We start from the raw sequence: 23,586 nt of genomic DNA, 5'->3' as shown, positions 1-23,586 counted from the left end.
TTACTGGTTCTTTTATGGAAGTGTGTTGATCAAAAGTATAATGCTGAAGGAACTACCCTTGTGGGGCTGCATGTTCAGGATGAGTCTTGGATTTTGCTTAGTCTACAAGAAAGGAAACGTTGGGCACCCGTGGTGTTTGATATTGGCACACTCTTGTCACATTACAGTTGTTGACTTGTTCTTGGAGACTTTGGTTTTTAGAAGTATGAAGAGATATATGCTAGTGTTAATACTGCACTTGTCTTATGGTTGCTTCAATTATTTATATGGAGAGAATGTTGTTTGTCCCCAAGGGGAAATTTGGCAAAAATGTAACATTTTTTAGTATTTTAAGTCCATTCGTCACTTCTGTCTTGGTGTAAGGTGGTAGCATATACTGTACACAGTGTTTGTTTTTATTTATACTGTCTTTTGGAGGACTTGTTTGAGATGAGTTATATAGATTAGCTCATCCATAAGTGTGGTTTATTGGAAACTTATGGTGTAGCTTTTTTATTGTCTAAATTGATGTGCACACTAACAGTTTTGGATGACGTGTATTGTGGAACATCAGGTCCAATGTCCAGCCATTCATTGTCTTAGTACTTTGTGTGGTAATCCCATTTATGTGTGGGATCGTGTTGGGGCACTCTCATTCTCTTACTTTATGCACAAAAATGTACATTAGAATAATTGGCAATTTCAAGCTGGCCATTTGATGGTGCGTTTGTGAGTAGATCATGGGATGGCATGGCCCCCTTTCCGGGCCTTTTTACCATGTTGCACCGAGAATGGTGGATTCAGCTCTGGTGCCATAATCCTGGATTGCATTAAATTGGTTTGTAAGTGTTTTTCTGCAAAGCTAGGTGCTTCTCTTCACCTTTGATAGTGACATTTTGAAATATTTGATTACAGTGGAACCTCGGTTTGCGAGCATAATTCGTTCCGGAAACGTGCTCGCAGTCCAAAGCACTCGTATATCAAAGTGAATTTCCCCATAAGAAATAATGGAAACTCGGATGATTCGTTCTACAACCCAAAACTATATTTTGTATTAATCATTTTTATATGAATAAAGTAAAAATACATAAAACAAATTAACCTGCACTTTACCTTTGAAGAGAATCATGGCTGGTGTGAATGAGTTTCTAAACTCTTGTGGGATTCCACCCAACGGGACGACACGCGGAAGAGCGTCCCAAAGCAATCGCAGTCTCCCAGCGCTGTAGCAGTTCGCCGTAAAAGCGAATCCAAAAAGATCGCGGACATGCTATAAGCGCCTGCCGTCAATGGGTGATACAAGGAACATTATAAATGCGCAGGGCACAGTACTACTTGGCCATGGCCCTGCCTGACTGCTGTGTCTTTGTATAGGAGAGTGGCAGATCCCACTAAAATAAATAACCGCGCTGTTGCTGTTTCAAGCTGAATAAAGCTGGTGTTGCTAAAGTACTGAGACTCAGCTTCGTGTTTTGGGGTGCAAGACTGGGACACGTACGTCACAGCGCACATGCGTGTGCACACACATGCACAGAGTCACAATGCTGTAGTAAACAGTATACACTCATACGGATGTTGACTATATGAGTGAGGCACGCCGACTCAGATGGAGAATAGGAGACGATTGCCCACAATCCCGTAGCGAGAGAGAGAAGAACTATCAGCTCAGTTGTGATCATATGACGCTCAGCAGACAAAGCGTATACATACTACTCGTATTGCAAGACCTCGCTCGTTTATCAAGTCAAAATGTATTAAAAATTTTAGCTCGTCTTGCAAAACACTCGTAAACCAAGTTACTCGCAAACCGAGGTTCCACTGTATTTAGAATTAAATTATTTCAGATGAGCCAATTCTTATGTTGTAAATTCAGTATAGTTCAATATTTATAATCTAATTTTACTTTAGCTTTCTATTGTATTTCTATTTTATATATAATGTGTGTGTGTGTGTGTATATATATACAGTGGTGTGAAAAACTATTTGCCCCCTTCCTGATTTCTTATTCTTTTGCATGTTTGTCACACAAAATGTTTCTGATCATCAAACACATTAAACCATTAGTCAAATATAACACAAGTAAACACAAAATGCAGTTTTTAAATGATGGTTTTTATTATTTAGGGAGAAAAAAAAATCCAGACCTACATGGCCCTGTGTGAAAAAGTAATTGCCCCCTGAACCTAATAACTGGTTGGGCCACCCTTAGCAGCAATAACTGCAATCAAGCGTTTGCGATAACTTGCAATGAGTCTGTTACAGCGCTCTGGAGGAATTTTGGCCCACTCATCTTTGCAAAATTGTTGTAATTCAGCTTTATTTGAGGGTTTTCTAGCATGAACCGCCTTTTTAAGGTCATGCCATAGCATCTCAATTGGATTCAGGTCAGGACTTTGACTAGGCCACTCCAAAGTCTTCATTTTGTTTTTCTTCAGCCATTCAGAGGTGGATTTGCTGGTGTGTTTTGGGTCATTGTCCTGTTGCAGCACCCAAGATCGCTTCAGCTTGAGTTGACGAACAGATGGCCGGACATTCTCCTTCAGGATTTTTTGGTAGACAGTAGAATTCATGGTTCCATCTATCACAGCAAGCCTTCCAGGTCCTGAAGCAGCAAAACAACCCCAGACCATCACACTACCACCACCATATTTTACTGTTGGTATGATGTTCTTTTTCTGAAATGCTGTGTTCCTTTTACGCCAGATGTAACGGGACATTTGCCTTCCAAAAAGTTCAACTTTTGTCTCATCAGTCCACAAGGTATTTTCCCAAAAGTCTTGGCAATCATTGAGATGTTTCTTAGCAAAATTGAGACGAGCCCTAATGTTCTTTTTGCTTAACAGTGGTTTGCGTCTTGGAAATCTGCCATGCAGGCCGTTTTTGCCCAGTCTCTTTCTTATGGTGGAGTCGTGAACACTGACCTTAATTGAGGCAAGTGAGGCCTGCAGTTCTTTAGACGTTGTCCTGGGGTCTTTTGTGACCTCTCGGATGAGTCGTCTCTGCGCTCTTGGGGTAATTTTGGTCGGCCGGCCACTCCTGGGAAGGTTCACCCCTGTTCCATGTTTTTGCCATTTGTGGATAATGGCTCTCACTGTGGTTCGCTGGAGTCCCAAAGCTTTAGAAATGGCTTTATAACCTTTACCAGACTGATAGATCTCAATTACTTCTGTTCTCATTTGTTCCTGAGTTTCCTTACATCATGGCATGATGTCTAGCTTTTGAGGTGCTTTTGGTCTACTTCTCTGTGTCAGGCAGCTCTTATTTAAGTGATTTCTTGACTGAAACAGGTGGGGCAGTAATCAGGCCTGGGGGTGGCTACGGAAATTGAACTCAGGTGTGATACACCACAGTTAGGTTATTTTTTAATAAGGGGGCAATTACTTTTTCACACAGGGCCATGTAGGTTTGGATTTTTTTTCTCCCTAAATAATAAAAACCATCATTTAAAAACTGCATTTTGTGTTTACTTGTGTTATATTTGACTAATGGTTAAATGTGTTTGATGATCAGAAACATTTTGTGTGACAAACATGCAAAAGAATAAGAAATCAGGAAGGGGGCAAATAGTTTTTCACACCACTGTATATACTGTATAATACACACACACACAGACAAACTGTGAAATTGAATTGTGTGAAAAGTCAGTGGTTCTCATTGTTCTATTGGTTAATTGCAGTATTTCTTTTCTGTATACAATATTTATATTTTTTTTTATCAGAGGCAGTTGTTACCCTTGATAACATGGCACTTTTATTCATTGATAGCTGAAAGTTTATTGATGCTTAAATTTTAAGTGTGGATGAAATTGTCTGGAGCAGTCCAATGGCATTTTGATTGACCTGTCATTGCATCCACAATTGCTAACATGGTACAACACCCTACCACTAGAAATGTAAATCATTAATTTCATTTGTTTTTTCATGCCCTGTCCCCATTCTTATTTTTAATTAATTAATGTTTCTTCATGTTACATTTTGGAAAAGAAACATAAATATGAATATATTAAATTATTTTTTTCTCTTCAGGAATTCTTTTAATTTAAGAAGTTTGGTATCTATTGCAATTGGAAGAATATGGACCAGCACTACAAACGTCGCCTTCTTCGTCAGATTAACATCCAAAATGAAAATGACAACCCAGCTGTATGTATATATTTTTTTTTTTACTTTGATGGAGTTATGATTTTTTTTATAAAACTTTCCCAAATATATTTGCAATGTAACTGATACTTGAAACTGTAATCCTTTTATCATATTAATAACATGTTTTTGTGAGACTTTGATTTTCTTTTTAAAAGAGGGATGTATACTTAATTTTTAAATGCTGCTTTAAGGGGTTGCTGGAGATATAGTAAAATGTTAACCCTTAAACTGCCACATACTTTTTTTTTTTTTTGTTCTTTATTTCGCCTTATACAATTTCTTGTATTAGGAATTTGTTCGTTTTCGCATACCCCATGGGGTCAGAGCGCAGGGTCAGCCATTGTACAGCGCCCCTGGAGCAATTGAAGGTTAAGGGCCTTGCTCAAGGGCCCAGCAGAGTAGGATCTCTTTTGGCAGTGACGGGGATTCGAACCGGCAACCTTCGGGATACCAGTGCAGATCCTTAGCCTCAGAGCCACCACTCCGCCCTTACTTGAGGGTTAATGCACCCATGGATGCCAAATACTTTTTTGCTGCACTTTTTAAGTAAACGTCACAATTCACAAAGAAAAAGTGAAATTTTAATGGAAAGCATTTTTTTCATGCAAAGACCATCATATTTACTGCAACACTGATCATTTTACACACTTCCAATGAGCTATAAAAACTATTAAAAACTGCTGGAACAATATGTACAAGGTGCAACTGACACCATTGATGAAATTCAGTAAATCACTGAGCCAACTGCGCTTGAACTGGTAAATGCTGATGCTTGTCTAGTGCAGAGGCTGAATCCCAGGGACAGTGATGCTGCAGGGGGCGGCAGTGGCAATGAGCTGGTGGCTCAACAAATGTGCGTCTCGGACTGATCAGCTCTGGCGTGCTGGCAAATTGCACAGGGAAGCGACTATAGCCGGTTGTGGCTTTCAACGAATGTACGTTGCCGAATGTTCTCCGCTCCTGATACTGATGCTCTGTGCAAGAGAGGACAGAGCCGACTATACTTCCTTAGAAGGCTGGTGTCTTTCAACATCTGCAATAAGATGCTGCAGATGTTCTATCAGACAGTTGTGGCGAGTGCCCTCTTCTACGCAGTGGTGTGCTGGGGAGGCAGCAGAAAGAAGAGGGACACCTCACGCCTGGACAAACAGGCTCTATTGTAGGCACGGAGCTGGACAGTTGGACATTAGTGTCAGAGCGGTGGGCGCTGAACAGGCTCCTGTCAGTCATGGAGAATCCACTGAACAGTATCATCTCCAGACAGAGGAGCAGCTTCAGGGACAGACTGCTGTCAGTGTCCTGCTCCACTGACAGACTGAGGAGATTGTTCCTCCCCCACACTATGCGACTCTTCAATTCCACTGGGGGTGGGTAAACGTTAACATTATACAAAGTTATTGTCTGTTATACCTGCATTTTTATCATTTTTTAATTTAATATTGTTTTTTTTATCAAAATGCTGCTGCTGGAGTATGTGAATTTCCCCTTGGGATTAATAAAGTATCTATCTGTCTATCTCCAATGTGCTGGCAAATTGCATTGGGAACCGACTATAGCTGGTTCCGGCAGTTTAAGGGTTAAGATGTTAAACTGCTATTAAAAAAAAAAAATAAAACAAATAATTTAAAAATCCAGTGCTATTTTTTCTAAATGTTACTCAATCATTTGTTTGAATGGTAGCATTAATGTGTAAATTGTTAATTTAACTAGACAGTTTTCAGACTTGTCAGTAGATACTAGCTTACTGTGATGACTAGAATTCTCTCGTAGGTAACATGGCCAGTTTTAACCTTGGTCATTAATAGTACTAGTCTGATGCTTTTCCAATTTTGCATGTATACTATTTAGGCTTTCCATATATAGGCAGTCATGATGGGTGATAAAGATGCAATTTGAGAAGCAGGCAGTCTTGTTAGTAGTGACTGTGGCTTAGTTAGAAGTGTGGTACCTGTGCACATCAGAAGTGATTGTTTACTTCTGCTCTAGGCTGTGACTCAGATGTTTCATAGTAGCTCATTGTTTGTTTATACACACACCTTATTTTGAGCAAAAATCCTCTGTTTCCATGCTCTATGTTGAGTATAGCCCAAAGGATATTTAATGGAAAGTGACAATTTTAAACACCCACAACTTGTGTTTTTGTTCTAACCTTTTCCTAAAACCACTTTGGACTCTCTAGGCTAAATTGCATCTTTTGATAGTCTCCATACAATCAAGGGGTTCATAGGTATTGTTTGGCTACCGTTTTTAAAAGTGAAAGATGTAATTTTGCCTACAAACTATTTTTCATGTCTATTTGTCATCCTTCCGTTTATAAGACAACCAAATGTGTACAGCCTTTCTGTGAAATCCTCTTACCACAACTAACAAGCTTCATCATGTTGTAGATGCTTGTATTCTCTTACATTGACCTAATGAGACCAGCGTTAGTTTCTTACTAAAGCGACAAAGCAGCAACTGGGTGTCCCAGTCCCACTTGCATAACTGCATACTGGTAGTTATGTGCAGCCCTGTGATTTGAATTGACAGTACCTCCTTAGTGAATACAGTAGATACGCAGTTAGGCCAACAGGGAAACAGAACTGGGTTATTGTATAATAAGCAACATTTTATGCCCAGTTACACTCTGCTTCTCCTGATACATTGCAGTGGTTTTGCTCCTTATTGTTTTGTGCTTTGTGAAATAGAGCATGCTTGCCTGAGTTGTCAAGCAGTCCAGGCACTATTATAGTTTGCAGCTGTCATAATATGGGCTGTCATGCAAGTCACTTTTTTCTTCCAGGATCTGTTTTAGAGAAAGTCCTTTTATAGTGCTTACACTGGTTAAATGTAGCAGGTAATACTGGGAGGTATACCGGTTCATACCGAAAAACGTTTATTTTTGTTATGATATGGATTTTTCTTGTACCGCAATACCGGTTTAAATAGCCTAAACAACACTCAGAACGTGGCACAGTGGGAAAATGTTTAAGGGGTTGTCCTTTTTCACTGCTACACCGCTAAAAACGCATGCAACGGAGTACATGTGTTAGTGGAGGTATTGAGCGGTGAAAATGGACAGAGAACATTCTGAAACTGAAGCTGTCGCAGACGATAAAGTTGAACATGATGCCACAGAAGAAATTTTGCCCAAAAAAGGAGCTGTGTCCGTTGTCTGGAGATTTTGGTGTTAAAAGGTTGGATGTGAACCAAACAACTATTTACCGCAAATGCTGTGGAGCTACTATATATACTAGATCATCTTGCCTGAAGAAGGGGCCTGAGTTGCCTCGAAAGCTTGCATATTGTAATCTTTCTAGTTAGCCAATAAAAGGTGTCATTTTGCTTGGCTTTTCTCTACATTCATAATGGCTAACACGGTACAGCACCCTAGTACTACTACTATACTGGTAAGGATGTAGTAAGCTAATCTCTCAGTTGTGCTTCATCAGCACCTTCTTTACAGTGCTTACATTTGGCCAATATCCTCTTTTCTAAAACCAAAATACATTAGTGATATTGATCATTTTTCTTTTAAGGGTTACTTTCAATGCTTTTTATTCCCCTAGTTTGTAACCATTGAAATTTGTAGTTTTTAATAGTTTTTAATATTTTGTAAAGCAGTTCTTTTATGGTAGATGCTTTTGATATGCTGCATTCATGTGTTGCCTTTGTGAGAGGCTTCATGTAGTCCTGGAGACTGACCATACTTGGCAATAATCTGCTCCCATAATAGTAGATAATTATAAATATATATCTTAATAATGGCACTGGATAACAGTTTGGTTCAAATTTAGTATTGAACTTCTTTTTATGGGAGCCAGCTTATAAGGTGCTTCATCTTCTGAATGCAACTGAAACTATCAAAGCAGGTATTAAGAGATGTCTAATGGCATGGCTTGTCACAATGTATAAACACCGTAAAAACTATTTTGATATTGAAATGATCCAGCAAACTGGTAAGAAAGTGGTCTGCCAGCATGTGCTGAACTTCATTATTAGTGGCAGTTCCTGGTTCTCACAGTTTACAGAAGATAAGCATGCCCTTGGGTTGATAGACTTTTGTAAGATTGCACCGTTGTAGTTTTTTTCTGTGGTCTGGCCTTCCACTTGCTGTCTTTGCCTTTTACATTAATTCTCCAGCATGTTAGGAAAAATATCTCTTTTGTTGTTTTCTATTCTACTTTTAACTTTTCCAACAATAGACTATGTGACAATAATGGATAGCTCCTGCGGTGTTACAGATGGCAGCTAAATGATCCAGGGTGAGGTCTATGGTTAATAGATGATATGCTTCAAAGATGTGACAGAACCTGGAAAGTGGTGACTTTATTTATTATGGGAAATATTGACCAGTCTACAGTAGATGTGGGTGGTAGTACAATGGTCACTTACTTTTTCTGAGTTTCCTAATGGGATTAGTAAAGCTGATCTAATCTTAAAAGCATCGCCTCTGTGGTGGCTGAAGCTTAAAATATAGCTGCCATATTCTCTTTTTTATTAAGAGCCTGTATTTGGAGTAATTGGGATGCCATGCAGTTTTACATTCACTTATTTATGACACTGACATCAAAGAATATTTAAAACCTTTGACTTCAACTGAACTCTTTTTAGTTTGTTTCACCTGCCACTTTACAATCTTAAGTGTTATCACTTAACATGTCGCATAGCTAAAACAAACAAAAAATAAAAGCTGTTATAATGTCAGCCCTTGAATCCTGGTATGCAAAGTACCAACAATACAGCAGTTATTTTAATGTTGTTCACAGATCTTTTAAAAAGTAGCAGTTCAGGTTTATCATCTAACATTCGCATTTGTTTTCTCATTAAATAAATGAAAGCAGGACTAAATCTTTTTGCTCTTTATGCTCTTCCATGGGGGGGTTGGAAAATATGCTCTTGCCGCTCCTGCACAGTGCCTTATTGGTCTGTCAGTACTCGGAGAGTTGTACACCCCTAGGCTGTGGTGGCTCTTATAGGTAGAGTTGACGTTGCGGTGCTGCAGAGCTGCTCTTATTGTGAAACTCCACCATACTCTTCCCCCTTTTCTTGGAATGAATTGCAAACAGATGACTTGAAGGCATTTACTCTGAAGGCGCTTATGCGTGTTATCTCTGCCTGCTCACCTTCTGTTTTACATTTTTCTTCGAATATATTCAAGCACATTTGTTCCAGCAGGCACGCCACATGCCCTTCAGAAGAGGTCGTCCATTTAAAGCTTAAGCATTTATGGGCCTAGCCAGTAATTGGATGGGAGACCATCTAGGAAAAGCTTGGGTTGCTGTTGCAAGAAGTGTTAGGGAGACCAGCAGGGGACGCTTACCCTGTGGTCTTAAGGTGGATCCCTATGCCCTAGTGCAGTGATAGGGACACTGTACTATAAAAATAATGCTGGCCTTCGGGTGAGCTGTAAAGTCAAGGTCCTTGACTCTCTGTGGTCATTAAAGATCCCTGGGCATCCTTCGTAAAGAGCAGGGTGTCTCCCGATGTCCAGGCTAAATGTCCATGGCCTCGTCATTATGGTCAGTTAATCATCCCCTATCTCTAATTAGCTGTCTCTCTCACTGCTTCACCACCCAATTACTAATGTGTGGTGAGTGTGCTGGTGTAAAAATGGCTGCTGTCACATCATTCAGGTGAAAGGTAGTTGAAGTGGCTCCCTATTCATAATGAAAAGCGCTTCGAGTAGTGAGACAAGTGATAAATGTAAATTAGTAGTAGTGTAGTACCTGTTCCTTTATTGTGTTCTTAAAATATCCATCCTTGTATCTTCATTTAAAAAGAAAAAAATACTTGTAACATACATAGGCATTTAATTTTATAAACCTTTAGTACTGTAAAGTAACAATCAAAAAATGAATTAATGTATCAAAAGAATGGCATTTTATTTTTATATAAAGTTGTTGAAAGTTGTTTTATTCTTCTGTGCGACTGTTATCTTAAATGTCCCCTTAACACAAACATTGGTATTTACCCATTCTTGTAGTTTTGGCTGCATTCTCGACACAAGTGCTTGTTTTTGATCCTTCGTTTATTAACAAAAGCATATTTGTTGCTAGATAGTTTTTCACACCACTGTATCTATCTATTTGCCCCCTTCCTGATTTCTTATTCTTTTGCATGTTTGTAACACAAAATGTTTCTGATCATCAAACACATTTAACCATTAGTCAAATATAACACAAGTAAACACAAAATGCAGTTTTTAAATGATGGTTTTTATTATTTAGGGAGAAAAAAAATCCAAACCTACATGGCCCTGTGTGAAAAAGTAATTGCCCCCTTGTTAAAAAATAACCTAACTGTGGTGTATCACACCTGAGTTCAATTTCCGTAGCCACCCCCAGGCCTGATTACTGCCACACCTGTTTCAGTCAAGAAATCACTTAAATAGGAGCTGCCTGACACAGAGAAGTAGACCAAAAGCACCTCAAAAGCTAGACATCATGCCAAGATCCAAAGAAATTTAGGAACAAATGAGAACAGAAGTAATTGAGATCTATCAGTCTGGTAAAGGTTATAAAGCCATTTCTAAAACTTTGGGACTCCAGCGAACCACAGTGAGAGCCATTATCCACAAATGGCAAAAACATGGAACAGGGGTGAACCTTCCCAGGAGTGGCCGGCCGACCAAAATTACCCCAAGAGCGCAGAGACGACTCATCCGAGAGGTCACAAAAGACCCCAGGACAACGTCTAAAGAACTGCAGGCCTCACTTGCCTCAATTAAGGTCAGTGTTCACGACTCCACCATAAGAAAGAGACTGGGCAAAAACGGCCTGCATGGCAGATTTCCAAGACGCAAACCACTGTTAAGCAAAAAGAACATTAGGGCTCGTCTCAATTTTGCTAAGAAACATCTCAATGATTGCCAAGACTTTTGGGAAAATACCTTGTGGACTGATGAGACAAAAGTTGAACTTTTTGGAAGGCAAATGTCCCGTTACATCTGGCGTAAAAGGAACACAGCATTTCAGAAAAAGAACATCATACCAACAGTAAAATATGGTGGTGGTAGTGTGATGGTCTGGGGTTGTTTTGCTGCTTCAGGACCTGGAAGGCTTGCTGTGATAGATGGAACCATGAATTCTACTGTCTACCAAAAAATCCTGAAGGAGAATGTCCGGCCATCTGTTCGTCAACTCAAGCTGAAGCGATCTTGGGTGCTGCAACAGGACAATGACCCAAAACACACCAGCAAATCCACCTCTGAATGGCTGAAGAAAAACAAAATGAAGACTTTGGAGTGGCCTAGTCAAAGTCCTGACCTGAATCCAATTGAGATGCTATGGCATGACCTTAAAAAGGCGGTTCATGCTAGAAAACCCTCAAATAAAGCTGAATTACAACAATTTTGCAAAGATGAGTGGGCCAAAATTCCTCCAGAGCGCTGTAATAGACTCATTGCAAGTTATCGCAAACGCTTGATTGCAGTTATTGCTGCTAAGGGTGGCCCAACCAGTTATTAGGTTCAGGGGGGCAATTACTTTTTCACACAGGGCCATGTAGGTTTGGATTTTTTTTTTTCTCCCTAAATAATAAAAACCACCATTTACAAACTGCATTTTGTGTTTACTTGTGTTATATTTGACTAATGGTTAAATGTGTTTGATGATCAGAAACATTTTGTGTGACAAACATGCAAAAGAATAAGAAATCAGGAAGGGGGCAAATAGTTTTTCACACCACTGTAGATACTTTATTAATCCCAAGGGGAAATTCACAATTGCTAGTGCAGTTACACTCCCTGCCTGTGCTTTTTAAAGCATATTACAGAATGAAAAGGCCATTTCAAATGACAGCCTATTTGTTTTTATTAAATAACAAACTTATATATTACATAATGAATTTATTAGTCCCTGAAATTCATAACATAAGAGTAAGCAGATAAATACTAACAAGTAGTTTACCAAATTACCAAAATATAGAATATGTCACCCTGGGTGTTTTGATAACAACATAAACTGATCACTACTCACTAGTCTTAAGTATTACATTTTAAATTGTGCATAAAATGATTGTCTGAAAATAAAATATGTACAATTTTTAAAAAGCGGAATTGGTTGCTGAAACATTTTTAAGTTAATTACAGAAGCTGCTTTATCTGGATTCAGCACTGGAGCATTTCAATCAATTATAACACAAGTGGCACAGGATCAATAGAGTTTAGAAAATGGATGGATGGAAATGCTGAGGCATTTTCAATCCACATGCAATAATTAAGTCTGTGGAAAAGGCAAAAGTATTGTGTAGGGTAATGGCAGCAGTTGAGTAAGCAGCAAATGTTTGGTCAGTCTTGACACCTGTGCGGCCTTGAAAAAGGAGCCGAGTGGCAGCTGTGACTTGAGAAGTTCAGCTCCTATTTCCTTCATGAAGCTCTCAAAAGTTTTGCCAACATGCTAAAACACTGGAGTTCCTTATTGGCAGCGAGGTATATGCCACCTTCTTTACAAATTTTCGTGATGGATCATTGAGTAGCCTGTTCTTATTGTGACTACAGGTTGGTACCTATAATGTGCTGTACTGCGCTGATAAATTTGAGCGACCACTAAACCCTGAAATCCAAGAGAGTCTGGTTACATATGAGGCAGTTTGAAGCCTCAAATGCATTTGGCAATCACTGGAGACACATTTTAACGCCAGGTGTAAATGTAATTGAGGCTAACCTATATATGGAAGCAATCTATATGTATGTGAAACAGACTTTAAAGGGGGTCTTTCTGAAAAGCAATATTACGGCCATATGTAACATTTGAGTGTTGATGAAGTGGCCTGATCTAAAAACTGTTGGAGCACTATAGTGGTGGCCATTGATGTCAAACAAAGGCCAAGAATTGGTTTCCAACTACCTCAACCACCATAAATGTCAAGCCCTGTAGCATCTATATCTATGAATTTGCTGTGCTAGTTGACTGTTTCTATAATGGTTCATTATTTACTAATTTAATCGCTTCCTACCCACGATTTTCAAAGTAGTTGCTGGAAAAATCCATGGCTGGAACTCTTAATTAAACCAGGGGGCTTCGCCCCCTGCTCGCTTCGCTCGCCAACCCCTGGCGTTGGGGCATGACAAAGAGTGAGATGTATGATTTAGATATAGTACAGTGTGCAGGTTTGGATGATGCGTATAGAAATAAAAAATAGAGTGTTTGGCATAGAGTAATGTTTTATTGGAATATTTCTTTGTATACAACATTAGTAGTAAAGATGGTGTCTTGTCCTTGAATGAGTCTTCCTTGGCATGGATCATTTATAATTTTAACTTTAACGTCAGATGAACGTCAAACACGTGAGAAGGCAACATAAAGTTGTCCATGTCCAAAAACGGGTTCAGAGAGGTAGATGCCAACCTTGTCCATGGTTTGTCTTTGTGATTTGTTGATGGTCATTGCAAATGCAGATTTAATGGGGAACTGTTGGCGTTTCAATGTAAAAGGTAAATTCTAGGTCAGAACTCGTAAGGTCAATTCTAGGAATGAGAACAGTATTGTTAGCATGTGATCCTCTAAGAATTGTTGCTTGAATAACATTGTGTGTCATGGTGTTGACGACTAACCGTGTGCCATTGCATAAACCCTGTTTAGTGTTAAGGTTTCTTAATAGCATGATTATTGTTCCGTTTTTAAGGGTGAGGTTGTGTTGTGGTAATCCGGCCGGGTTAGTCTTGGATCTTGTTCTTTGTCCTTTATCAAGACCAAAGCAATTGTAGTTGCCGCTATACCTTCTGCATTTGCTTTTGTATCGGCCTCCTTTTCAACTTCATGTAGCATTTTTATAGACTTAGCCAATGGGTGATTGTTTATGACATGAGAGACGTTTCTCATTATAAGCTTTGTGCATTGTTTGTTTTCAGGAAGGTTCATTCGTTGATAGATTGCCTCATCTGGATCTAGGATGTAGATTTGTGCATATTTGCGTTGTTGATTTGTTTCAGGGTGCACTGTTCCAATGCGATGCAATATTTGTCCACATATGCGAAAGCAGTATGGGCCATTGCCTTTTGGTGGCCTGATATTTACTCCGGTAGATGCAAAAGCAAATGAACTATTGTAGGATCTAATGCAGTTCATATAAAGTTTTTACTTTCAGGCACATCGTTAGTTAGAAGACTCTGTAGATATTCAGGATAAGAATGTAAAGGAGTCAGTCTAATCTGCCCCTTTTGACAACAACGTGTAAATTCATTATTTGTATTGCCAGTTGTTTCTTCTGGGAAGTTAAGTGAATGACAATGATTGCAAAAGACATTTATTAATCCCAATGAATTTTCCTCAATAGTGGATTCATTATTGAAGGCGTTTTCAGCCATTTAGCTTAAGCGTTTAATATGTGTCTGGCGTTGATGTCCGCTATGTGCATGTTTTGCTTTTGGCGTTTGAGTGCCGCGTTGTTGCATGTCCAGTATTTGGGACGCGCTATTTTTTTCTTTTAATTTATTTGCCTCCGCTTCGCGCAAAGACCATTTCAGTCTACGTCTTGCATTGTTTGTATCGAGCCTTGTCCGTTTTTGTATGTCGGTCATTTGAGCTTTCTCCTTTTGGAGTCTTGCTTTCTTTTTTTCTGGCAGTTCATTTGCGCTTTGTACACGTCAGCGTTCATTTATTTTTTCTCTTCGCTCCCTTTTTTGTATGTCTGAGACGCGAGCTCTTTCGTTTTGAAATCGAGCTTGTTTTGATGCAGCACTTTGAGACGCGCGCTGTATGACCCTACATTCATCGTGTCTGTCCATTTGGGCACGTCTCTGTAACAGTGTTACTTGTGCTTTGCGTTTTTTGATCCTCGACATTTTTTCTGCAGGAGTTTCAGAAGCGCGTTTTATGCTCCGCCGTCTATTTTGTTGTTTCTTTCGTGTTCGTGTGTTTGTTCCTGTTATCCTTTCCGAATCGTTTTGTACCCGTGATCGTGTATTCATGACTTGTTTCTTTCTCAGCATGCGAAATATGGATAAGTAATAAGGAGGATCGCACTCACTGTTAATATGTTTCCTTTTCTGCAGTTGAACGGTTAATAGTGCTTTATTGTAAGGAGATCCACCTATGCTGACACCTATGCTGCCTAGTGTGAAGGTGTTGACGTTCACTTTAGAATATGTGGCTTTGGGTGTCACTTCTTATGGATGGGGGGGGGGGGGGGGGGTTAGGATTATTGTTGCGCGAGCGTCTTCTTTCTTTTTGTGTTCCTGTGTCTTGTTGAATCCCCCTCTTTGTGTGTGTCCCGTCCCTTGCTTGTAGGGTCTGTGGGGTGGTTTTGTGTTTTTTTTTGTCTTCCATGGGCTTGTTGAATCCCCTCTTGGTGTGTGTCCCGTCCCGTGCCTGTAGGGTGGGGTGGGGGGGGGGGGGGGGTGTGTGGTCGTGCCTTGCTGTTGTGCGCTCGTCTGTTCTTTTTTTTTGGTGTGTTTAGTTTCGTGTGCAATGTGTTTCGTGCTTTGCCCGCGTTTGACTACTTTTTTATGTGCCTTTTCCTTTTTTCGGTGCTTGTTGCGTGTCATTTCTGTGACTCCTTTTTGTATGTGCTCACTCCTTTTTTCTGTGGTCTTGTCCGCCTCTCTCGCCCTCTTTTGTCCGCCTTTCTCTGACTCTTGCGGACTCTTTTTGCGCCTGCGCCTCTCGCGGACCCTCATCCGCCTCTCTCGCCCTCTTTTGTCCGCCTTTCTCGGCTCCTCAGCCGACTCTCGCGGACTCTTTTTGCGCCTGCGCAGTACGTCTTTTTGCAGCTACGGCCCATGGCCGGATGTCCCTGCGTCCATCATCCGGTTTAGCATTCTCGGTTAGTAATATGGATAGGATGCTGTCGGAGAATTGCTGAAGAAGGTCAAGAAACTTATTAAAAGGTTTGCAAGGGTCTTAAGTGTGAATGGTGTCCCTTGAGGCAGATGGAAGTCAGAGTTCTGGTTTCAGACTAATGAGAATAAGACTAACCTAGAGTTAAGAGTGTGGGCTTCCCCTTTGATCCTTCACCAAGCTATAAATCTTTCCTTCAGTTTGCCTAACTTCTTTGATCCTTCACCAAGCTATAAATCTTTCCTGCAGTTTGCCTAACTTCAAATGCAGATCAGCTTTTCCTGTATTAGGATTGACTAGCACAAATGGCTCTCTGTGTGCATGGGTGCATTTGAAAGGCAGTTTTGCTTTTGTTACAAATAAGCACATTGTCGGTAATGGCAAAGACTTCCACTTTCCTGTGGTTGGATGTTAGTGTCTGAAGTTTGAGTAGACGCTATGAAAGAGAATACGCATCCTGGTGACAGTCTAATGAGTGAAGGAATCTTGAGCACACAAATGGAATTGCAGAGTTATTTGTCTGAATGTATTGGTTGTGTTTTCATCTGGAGGTTAACAAGCCCACTGTTTTAACTCTAGATTTTGCTCTCTCTCTTCTCAAGTAGGTCAAGTTTTATACATTTTTTTGGCCTCTCATGGAAATTCTTTGTAAGAAAGCCAACTTGTTTCTACATTACCCTGAATCTCTGCCCAGAATTTCCAATGAAAAGGAGACATCAGGGACGCTTTTTATATAAAAAAGAAAAAAAAAAAAAGAAAAAAAAAGAGAGACCACATTTATTTGTAGACAAGTGACTGTGAGCCCCTTACAAGGTCTAATTCCATTCTTAATTTTCAAAATCCTTTGTAAATTGTAGCATATTCGAATTCACAACTTAGAGTGCCTCTGCCAGACTAAAACACTCACTTATGGCAAAAAGGCTACTCCAATCACCCAGAATTAAAAAAAAAAAAAAAAACAAAAAAAAAAACCCTAGTTCTTCCATCTTCATTAAACGAAATCTTAGACTTTAAAATAGGTGAAAACAATTTGTTTACAAGCTAAAGACCTCATACAGACAGTTTGGAAATTCCACCATCAGAAAGATGCATACTTCCATTAAATATAAGAGAGATAGATAAATAGAAGTTTATTTATGCCCTGGGGATATTTGGCTTGTTTAGAGAAGCTCTTTAAATAAATTAATACATAAGTAGGTAGATTAAGTAAATAAATAAAGATACACAACACACTTTGGTCTGAACACACACTGGAATTACTATAAAGCAAGAACAATTCAAAAGAAGAAAAAATTCTGACTTGGCTGTCACAGTCACAGTGTGGCATTATACAGATGTATTGCTGTTGGTATAAAGTGGCCCCAGTAGCGTTTGACATACTCGTGCTGTAAAAATATTTTGGCTGAAAGTATTCAATGTTATTGTGTCACAGAGAGGATATACAGTGCTGTTCATAATGGCACTTAGTTTTGTTTTACTTCTTTCCTTCTCCACGACCTCAAAGAGGTCCAGGGTTCATCCTATAACTGAGCTTGCCCTGTTTTTTAGCCTGTTCATTCGGTGGGCCTCTTTTGAAGTGAGGTTACCAGCATAGCACACCACACTAGACATCACGGAGTTGTAGAAGATGTGAAGGATGTCACTTGCCACATTAAAACAACACAGTCTCTTAAGGATAAAGAGCCTGCTCTGCCTTATACATTTTCCCTGTGTCCCGAGACTAGTCCAGTCTGTCATTAATGTGGACCCCCATGTACTTGTAGGAGTGGACCATCTCTGCATTCAGTTCTTGAATAGTGACCAGATATAGAAGTTCTTTGATGCAGCATAAGTCAATAACCATTTTCTTGGTTTTACTGATGTTAAGGTGTAGACAATTCTCTGCACCAAGAAACAAACTTTTCCATCTCACTCCTATACTCTGTGTAATCAACTTTTGTCATTGCACCCCATGAGTGCAGAATCATCTGAGAATTTCTACCTGGTATTCTATTTATAGTCGGAGGTGTACAGAGTGAAGAGAAAATGAGACAGGACTGTTCTTTTTGTGGTGTTGCAATGTTGCTCACATCTGTACCAGAGACAAAGTCCTTGAGTCTCCCAAACTGCTTTCTGCCTAATGGGTAGTCCATTATCCAGGACACCACAGGCAAATTCACTTGCACATCTCATAAGTTTACCCCTTAACCGGGATGGCTGGATGGTGAAGGCGCTAGAGAAATGAAAAAACACAATTCTGACAGTGCTGCCAGCTTTGTTCAGGTAAGAATGAGCCTTGTGGAGCTGACAGATCATTGCACCCTTAACTAAAATTCTTTGACTGATAGGCAGATTGCAGTGGGTCCTGGTGGTATACCATAAGAGGGCTCATAGGTCCAATACTAGTCTCTCAAAGGTCTTCATGATGTGAGGTTTGTAGTCATTAGGTAAAGAGGCACTGCCTGCAGGATGTTTGCCGCAGCAGCACTTTCTGAAGCCTTAGGGACAGGTTGAACAGGTGACGGAGGACAACACAACGTTTGTCAGCACAGGCCTTAAGAACTCAAGGACTAACTCTATGTGGTCCTACGGCTTTTCCTGTGTGTAGCTTCCTCCATTCTCCCTTTATTTGGTCTTCAGTTATGAACAGTGCACACTGATGGTCATGTGAGTTGTTGATGTAATAATAATAATAATTCATTACATTTATATAGCTCTTTTCTCAGTACTCAAAGCGCTATCTACACAGGGAGGAACCGGGAAGCGAACCCACAATCTTCCACAGTCTCTTTACTGCAAAGCAGCAGCACTACCACTGCACCACCTGTGAAGTAGGAATTGGGGGGGGGGGTATTGGTGGTGGTCATTGGAAGAAGGTGGCAGTGGGTGGGAAAATCTATTAAAACATTTGTTGGATGTGAACAAAGCTCTTTCTAGAACCTGAGCCCTGGATTGCTCGAGTCCATTAATACTCAGTCTGTTCCAAACTGGGAACAACCAACATCTTTTGCTTGAAGGAGTTTTATAATCCTTTCCATTGTTTCAACTGACTGCTCTTTTTGTGGCCATGTTTCATGTCGATCAGCCAGGTGCAACAGCTCAGTAAGTTCTGCAAGCCCTCGCTTTGAACTGCAGACACCTTGGCCTATTTAGAAATGCAAATTACCATGTGATTCCATCATTTTTTCCTTGGTCTGAACAAAAAAATGGGCCATTAATTGCAACAATTTCCTTTTTTTAATGTATGTTTTTCAATCCCAGGAGGTTCAGCTGTTAAATAAAATTGTTTTTTGTGTCATATCTGTGATTGTTTTTTTTGCAACACAGTGAAACAGCTGAATTAACATCCTCCAAGAGTAGTGATTCCATAATTTTTGTCAGGGTTGTTATTTCCTCAAGGGAACAGGTCACAAACTTGTCATTTGTTCCAAAGTCCCATGGTTGAAGTCCTCACATATTATAACTACAGTGTCAGATTGAGTCATCATTAAAGTGTTGTTGACAGAATGGTTCACTTTGTTGGCTAGGTCTCCATTTGCAGAGGGCGGAATATAAACATTAATAAAGATGAAGTAATTTATCTCCCTGGGCAAATAACGTGGCAACAGGCAGAATTCCAATGTCTGAATTGCAAACTGTTTTTGTAACTGTGCTATGCTCTCTTTATTATCATTCCTCATTCACACAGATGGCCAGTCCCCCTCCTGACTTTTTATTTATTTATTTTTTCCACATGCCACCTGGTCTCTGCCTGCTTGAATAAAATGAAATCTATGCAGCATTAGCATGGTGTCGGGTACATCAGGTTTAAGTCACCTCACTGTATAGCACTAAATGCCACCCTACTTGTTTGCTCCATAAGCGCAGACATTTCATCCATTTTATCTTACAGCGATTAAACATTGCCCATTGCAATAGATGATAGACTAGTTCTAAAACCTTTTCGCTTTTCTTTTACTCTCCTGCCCATACATCTCCCTTTGTGGACAAACAGCTCCTGTGGTAAAGTGTAACTGTGCTGCTTAGGCGCTCATGATCTGTTTCAGGTGTTGCAGACATAAGGCAGCCTTCGGGTCCTCTTCGTTACTCCATCCAAGTTTGCAACCTGTTTTGAAATGCAGTGTTGAAAAGTTGGAGCCAGGGTTTGGGTGCATTGCTCTGCCTTTCAAAAAGCAATAGTGAAAATCATCAAAGTATTGGCACTCTCAGAACGTTTTAAAGGAAGTACATTGCTACTGGCAAAGGTAGTTAAGTCATCACTTCCAGAATGCTACTTGTGGAAAGCATTAAGGTCGCACATGCCCTTTTTAGCAAAATGCCTGCAAGCACACTTAAGAGATCCTTCAAGTAATTCACACATCCATTTTCTTAGCCTGATTATCTAAGGCAGGCAGCTGAAGCCACTTTTAAGTGCATATGTTTGTTCAGCTGTCAACTCTCTAATGAACATCACAGTATTATGTGCAGCTGATGTTAGTTTCATCCTTGATAGACAAAAAAAATCCTTAAGTTGAGGAATTCTACCTTTTCTATACTTTTTTTTTTTTTTTTATATATTAAGCCTGAAAGCACATTAACAAGTCCTTCATATAACATGGATTACAGGCAACATAATGGCATTCTTGAGCCTTTATAACACTTCGTTGATTCCATGTGGGGATCTTCTACATTGTTTTCCTGTTCCATTTTTGGATTGAGTTGGTTGCTTTTTGACTGATAAATGTTATAAGTTACGTATAAAACTTGTATTGGTAATGTATTGATCATTTTTGATAGCTGTAAAATATGGGAAATGTTTGGTAATCTACTTGTTAGCTTAGTTTAATGTTAAGGTACAATTAATAAAAAAAAAAAAAAAATTTGTATATTAAAGTAAATCTACATTCTTTTCACTTATGTCCTTGGAGACTTTTCATATTCTGTTTTTTCACCTGTATTATTATCATTCTTTAATTTAATATTATTTATTGTATCAGTATGCTGCTGCTGAAGAATGTGAATTTACCATTGGGATTAATAAAGTATCTATCTATCTTAATAAAGTGTCTGTCTGTCTGTCTGTCTGTCTGTCTGTCTGCATTGTACCTAGAGTACCTTAACATGTAAAAGGGCACTTGGCAATAAAATACAATAATCTTAATGTCTCTTGTTGCTGTGAAACTGCTCTCTAACCCTTTTTAATATCTGTCACATTCTGTTTGTAATACTGATACATTTAATAGAACTGGATCACAATTTTAAGCAATTCCATAAGTTGACAATGAACTGTTTTTCAAGCAGTAATTCAGCAGTTCTTGTGTGGTTTACATATAGTAGAAACTTTTAAAACTCTGCTCAGTTCATCTCATTTTGGAATTTTTTCCTGGTGATGTTTGTAATATCAGCAAGTTAAATTTGCCTTACCTTTGTAGTTTTGTAATATTGTAGGGATTTGATCTGAGCCTTTATTCCTATATAATGTAGTTAAAGTAGTTTTAAATAGCTGACTAGCTTACAGCCATGTGTCATTACCAGAGGACAACTCAAGTGTTTTTGTGTCTGAATGCATCTGTGGTTTGCTGTTTAGAAAAACTATATACTTCATGAAAATATCTTGAGTTCTGAAGTTGTGACAGTCTAAGAACATATTTTTGTCTCATATATTACTTTTTACAGTCTCCTTTTGTTATCACTTCATACCATGTTGAGCATATTTCATTCTTTTAACAGTGAGGTTGTGACTTGCAAGTGATAAACATAAACCTGCTTACACAAGTGCCCCTTTCACAAAGTTTAGTGGTCTATTATGTGTTGTTTTTACCTCTTTGCTTGTGTAAAATAACACAACCTGTAAATTGGTATGCTGTGTAATGGCATCATTGGATCAGGATATTTTAAGTTCTTGGTTATTGTCTTTTTGTAGGTTGTAGAGCTGCAGAGAATGTTGAGTCCTACAAAGTCTCCCTTGTCCTCACCCAGCAAACATGGTGACAGATTCATCCCTTCTAGAGCTGGGGCCAACTGGAGCATCAACTTTCACCGAATAAATGTAAGTTTTGCTTTAGGCTTCATTATTTGAAAGATCTGTTTTATACTCAAGTGCTCAATCAGAAATTAGATTTAATATATTATACTTTAATTGTGTTCATTAGAATTTGCCTTGTTGGTGGGTTTAATTCTAAAGTTGTTTTTTGTCTGTATTTGTTAGATATATATTTTAATTTTTTTAAAGCTGCATTTTCTGCTACAATTAAATTTTAACCCATTGCTTTATCATTGAACTACTGAGTAGTGTCAATTCACTCTTTACTACCATACTATCCATATATTCTTTTTAACATTTTCTTTGTAGGAGAATGAAAAGTCTCCAAGTCAGAACCGAAAAACCAAAGATGTTACCTCAGACAGCAGTAAAGGTAAATACCCTAGTGTAGCTCAAGGCAGGCACATTATACACTCAAGCCTTCATTTGCACATCTGTTGTATTTTATGTTATATATAAATGGCTCCAAAGTTACCAAGTTAAATTCCTGTACATCAGCTATTGGTGAATAAAAATAATTCTGATTATAATCTGGTGTAGAGGTGTGTCAGTAGGCTGTTTTCTCTTTGAATAAGGGGGCAATGGAATTGTATTGTTTTTTTTTTTCTTCACTCATTTAAACATATTGTGTGAATGTGTTATTTAAAAACAAGTGTTTTTTATTTAAAAATGTAATGCTTCCAGTGCCAAAAGGAGTCAATGAAAATGCAGTACGTACGTTATGTTTTTCCGTTTTAGACAAATTGTGCAAATGTATATTTAAACAAACACTTTACTGTGAATTACACTTTACGGGTGAGCCATCAGAAGAAGCGGAGGGCATCAACTGTGAAAAAAGCATCTGAGAAATTCAGCGTTAAGTGTCTACCCATATTGGAAATATCTGAAAATTTTAATGCCTATCATTTTGAAGCAGCACCGGCAAATAGCTGTTTTAAAGTTTTCTACCTCTTCTTTAATGTTTGATTTGAAACCAAAGCTAATTTAAACCACAGACGTTATGCTTGGCTTTGAAATAATATCCATTTTCACAGTCATTTGATCTTATTGTTAAAGTCACTAACAGGACATTGTCACACCTCCACCCAAATTATGCACAGCTGTAGCAGTTATTTGTATCAGCGGTTTATTATTATTATGGTTGCTGAATATTGCATAACTTATCCTTGATAAATAATATACTACATTTACTTTAATTAGATGTATAAAGGAGTTGAGTGCATGCAGATTTGATTGAATGACGTTTGTGTTGCTTGTAATTCTATAATGAAATGTTCCATTCATATTACTTGCATAATGAATAATTCATGTTATAGCATTTAATTTTAATAAATGTGGGAATTATGAAGCTTTATTTTGTTGCAGCCATTCTCCTTATTGTTGTGTCCTTGATGTAATACCGTCAATGGGTATCATTTGTTGTACAGATTAAATGTTAATATTGCAATGCTGACCTTTAATGTTTTTTCTGAATTAGCGGATTAGAAATATCCCCTTACCTGTTTGAGACTTAAGATTCTTTTCTCATTTCTTGTTAGCTGATGGTCTAGCATACTCTGCCTTGCTGAAGAATGAATTACTAGGAGCTGGAATTGAGAAAGTTCAGGATCCACAAACGGAAGACCGGCGTTTACAGTCGTCAACACCAGAACAAAGAAGTCTTTTCAGTGTAATTATTCATCTTTAAATTCTTACAATATGTTTG

General features: G+C 38.9%; 1 protein-coding gene and 1 long non-coding RNA gene across 3 annotated transcripts in view; one reads left to right on the top strand and one right to left on the bottom strand.

Moving 5' to 3' along the window:
* Positions 1 to 23,586, top strand: part of fzr1a (fizzy/cell division cycle 20 related 1a) — a 42,600-nt gene that overhangs the window by 5,757 nt on the left and 13,257 nt on the right. The window contains exons 1-5 of one of the 2 annotated variants that reach the window (XM_051935008.1): positions 3,792 to 3,871; positions 4,005 to 4,121; positions 21,762 to 21,887; positions 22,191 to 22,254; positions 23,420 to 23,550. In XM_051935008.1, the coding sequence (XP_051790968.1) occupies positions 4,053 to 4,121; positions 21,762 to 21,887; positions 22,191 to 22,254; positions 23,420 to 23,550 (390 nt within the window). In that variant the 5' untranslated portion in view covers positions 3,792 to 3,871; positions 4,005 to 4,052. Of the gene's footprint in view, positions 1 to 3,791; positions 3,872 to 4,004; positions 4,122 to 21,761; positions 21,888 to 22,190; positions 22,255 to 23,419; positions 23,551 to 23,586 lie in introns of those variants that run through there. The other variant, XM_028816611.2, reaches the window with a different exon arrangement.
* On the bottom strand, positions 1,918 to 10,965 carry LOC127529882 (uncharacterized). Its single transcript, XR_007936488.1, has 2 exons — positions 10,350 to 10,965; positions 1,918 to 2,123 (listed from the first exon to the last, which is right to left on the bottom strand). It is a non-coding gene; the product is annotated as an uncharacterized LOC127529882 (long non-coding RNA).

The sequence above is a fragment of the Erpetoichthys calabaricus genome, chromosome 12 (genome assembly GCF_900747795.2).
Source record: "Erpetoichthys calabaricus chromosome 12, fErpCal1.3, whole genome shotgun sequence".
NCBI lineage: Eukaryota > Metazoa > Chordata > Cladistia > Polypteriformes > Polypteridae > Erpetoichthys > Erpetoichthys calabaricus.
The sequence above is the reverse complement of the archived record's forward strand: the minus strand, read 5'-3'. Positions and strand labels throughout refer to the sequence as shown.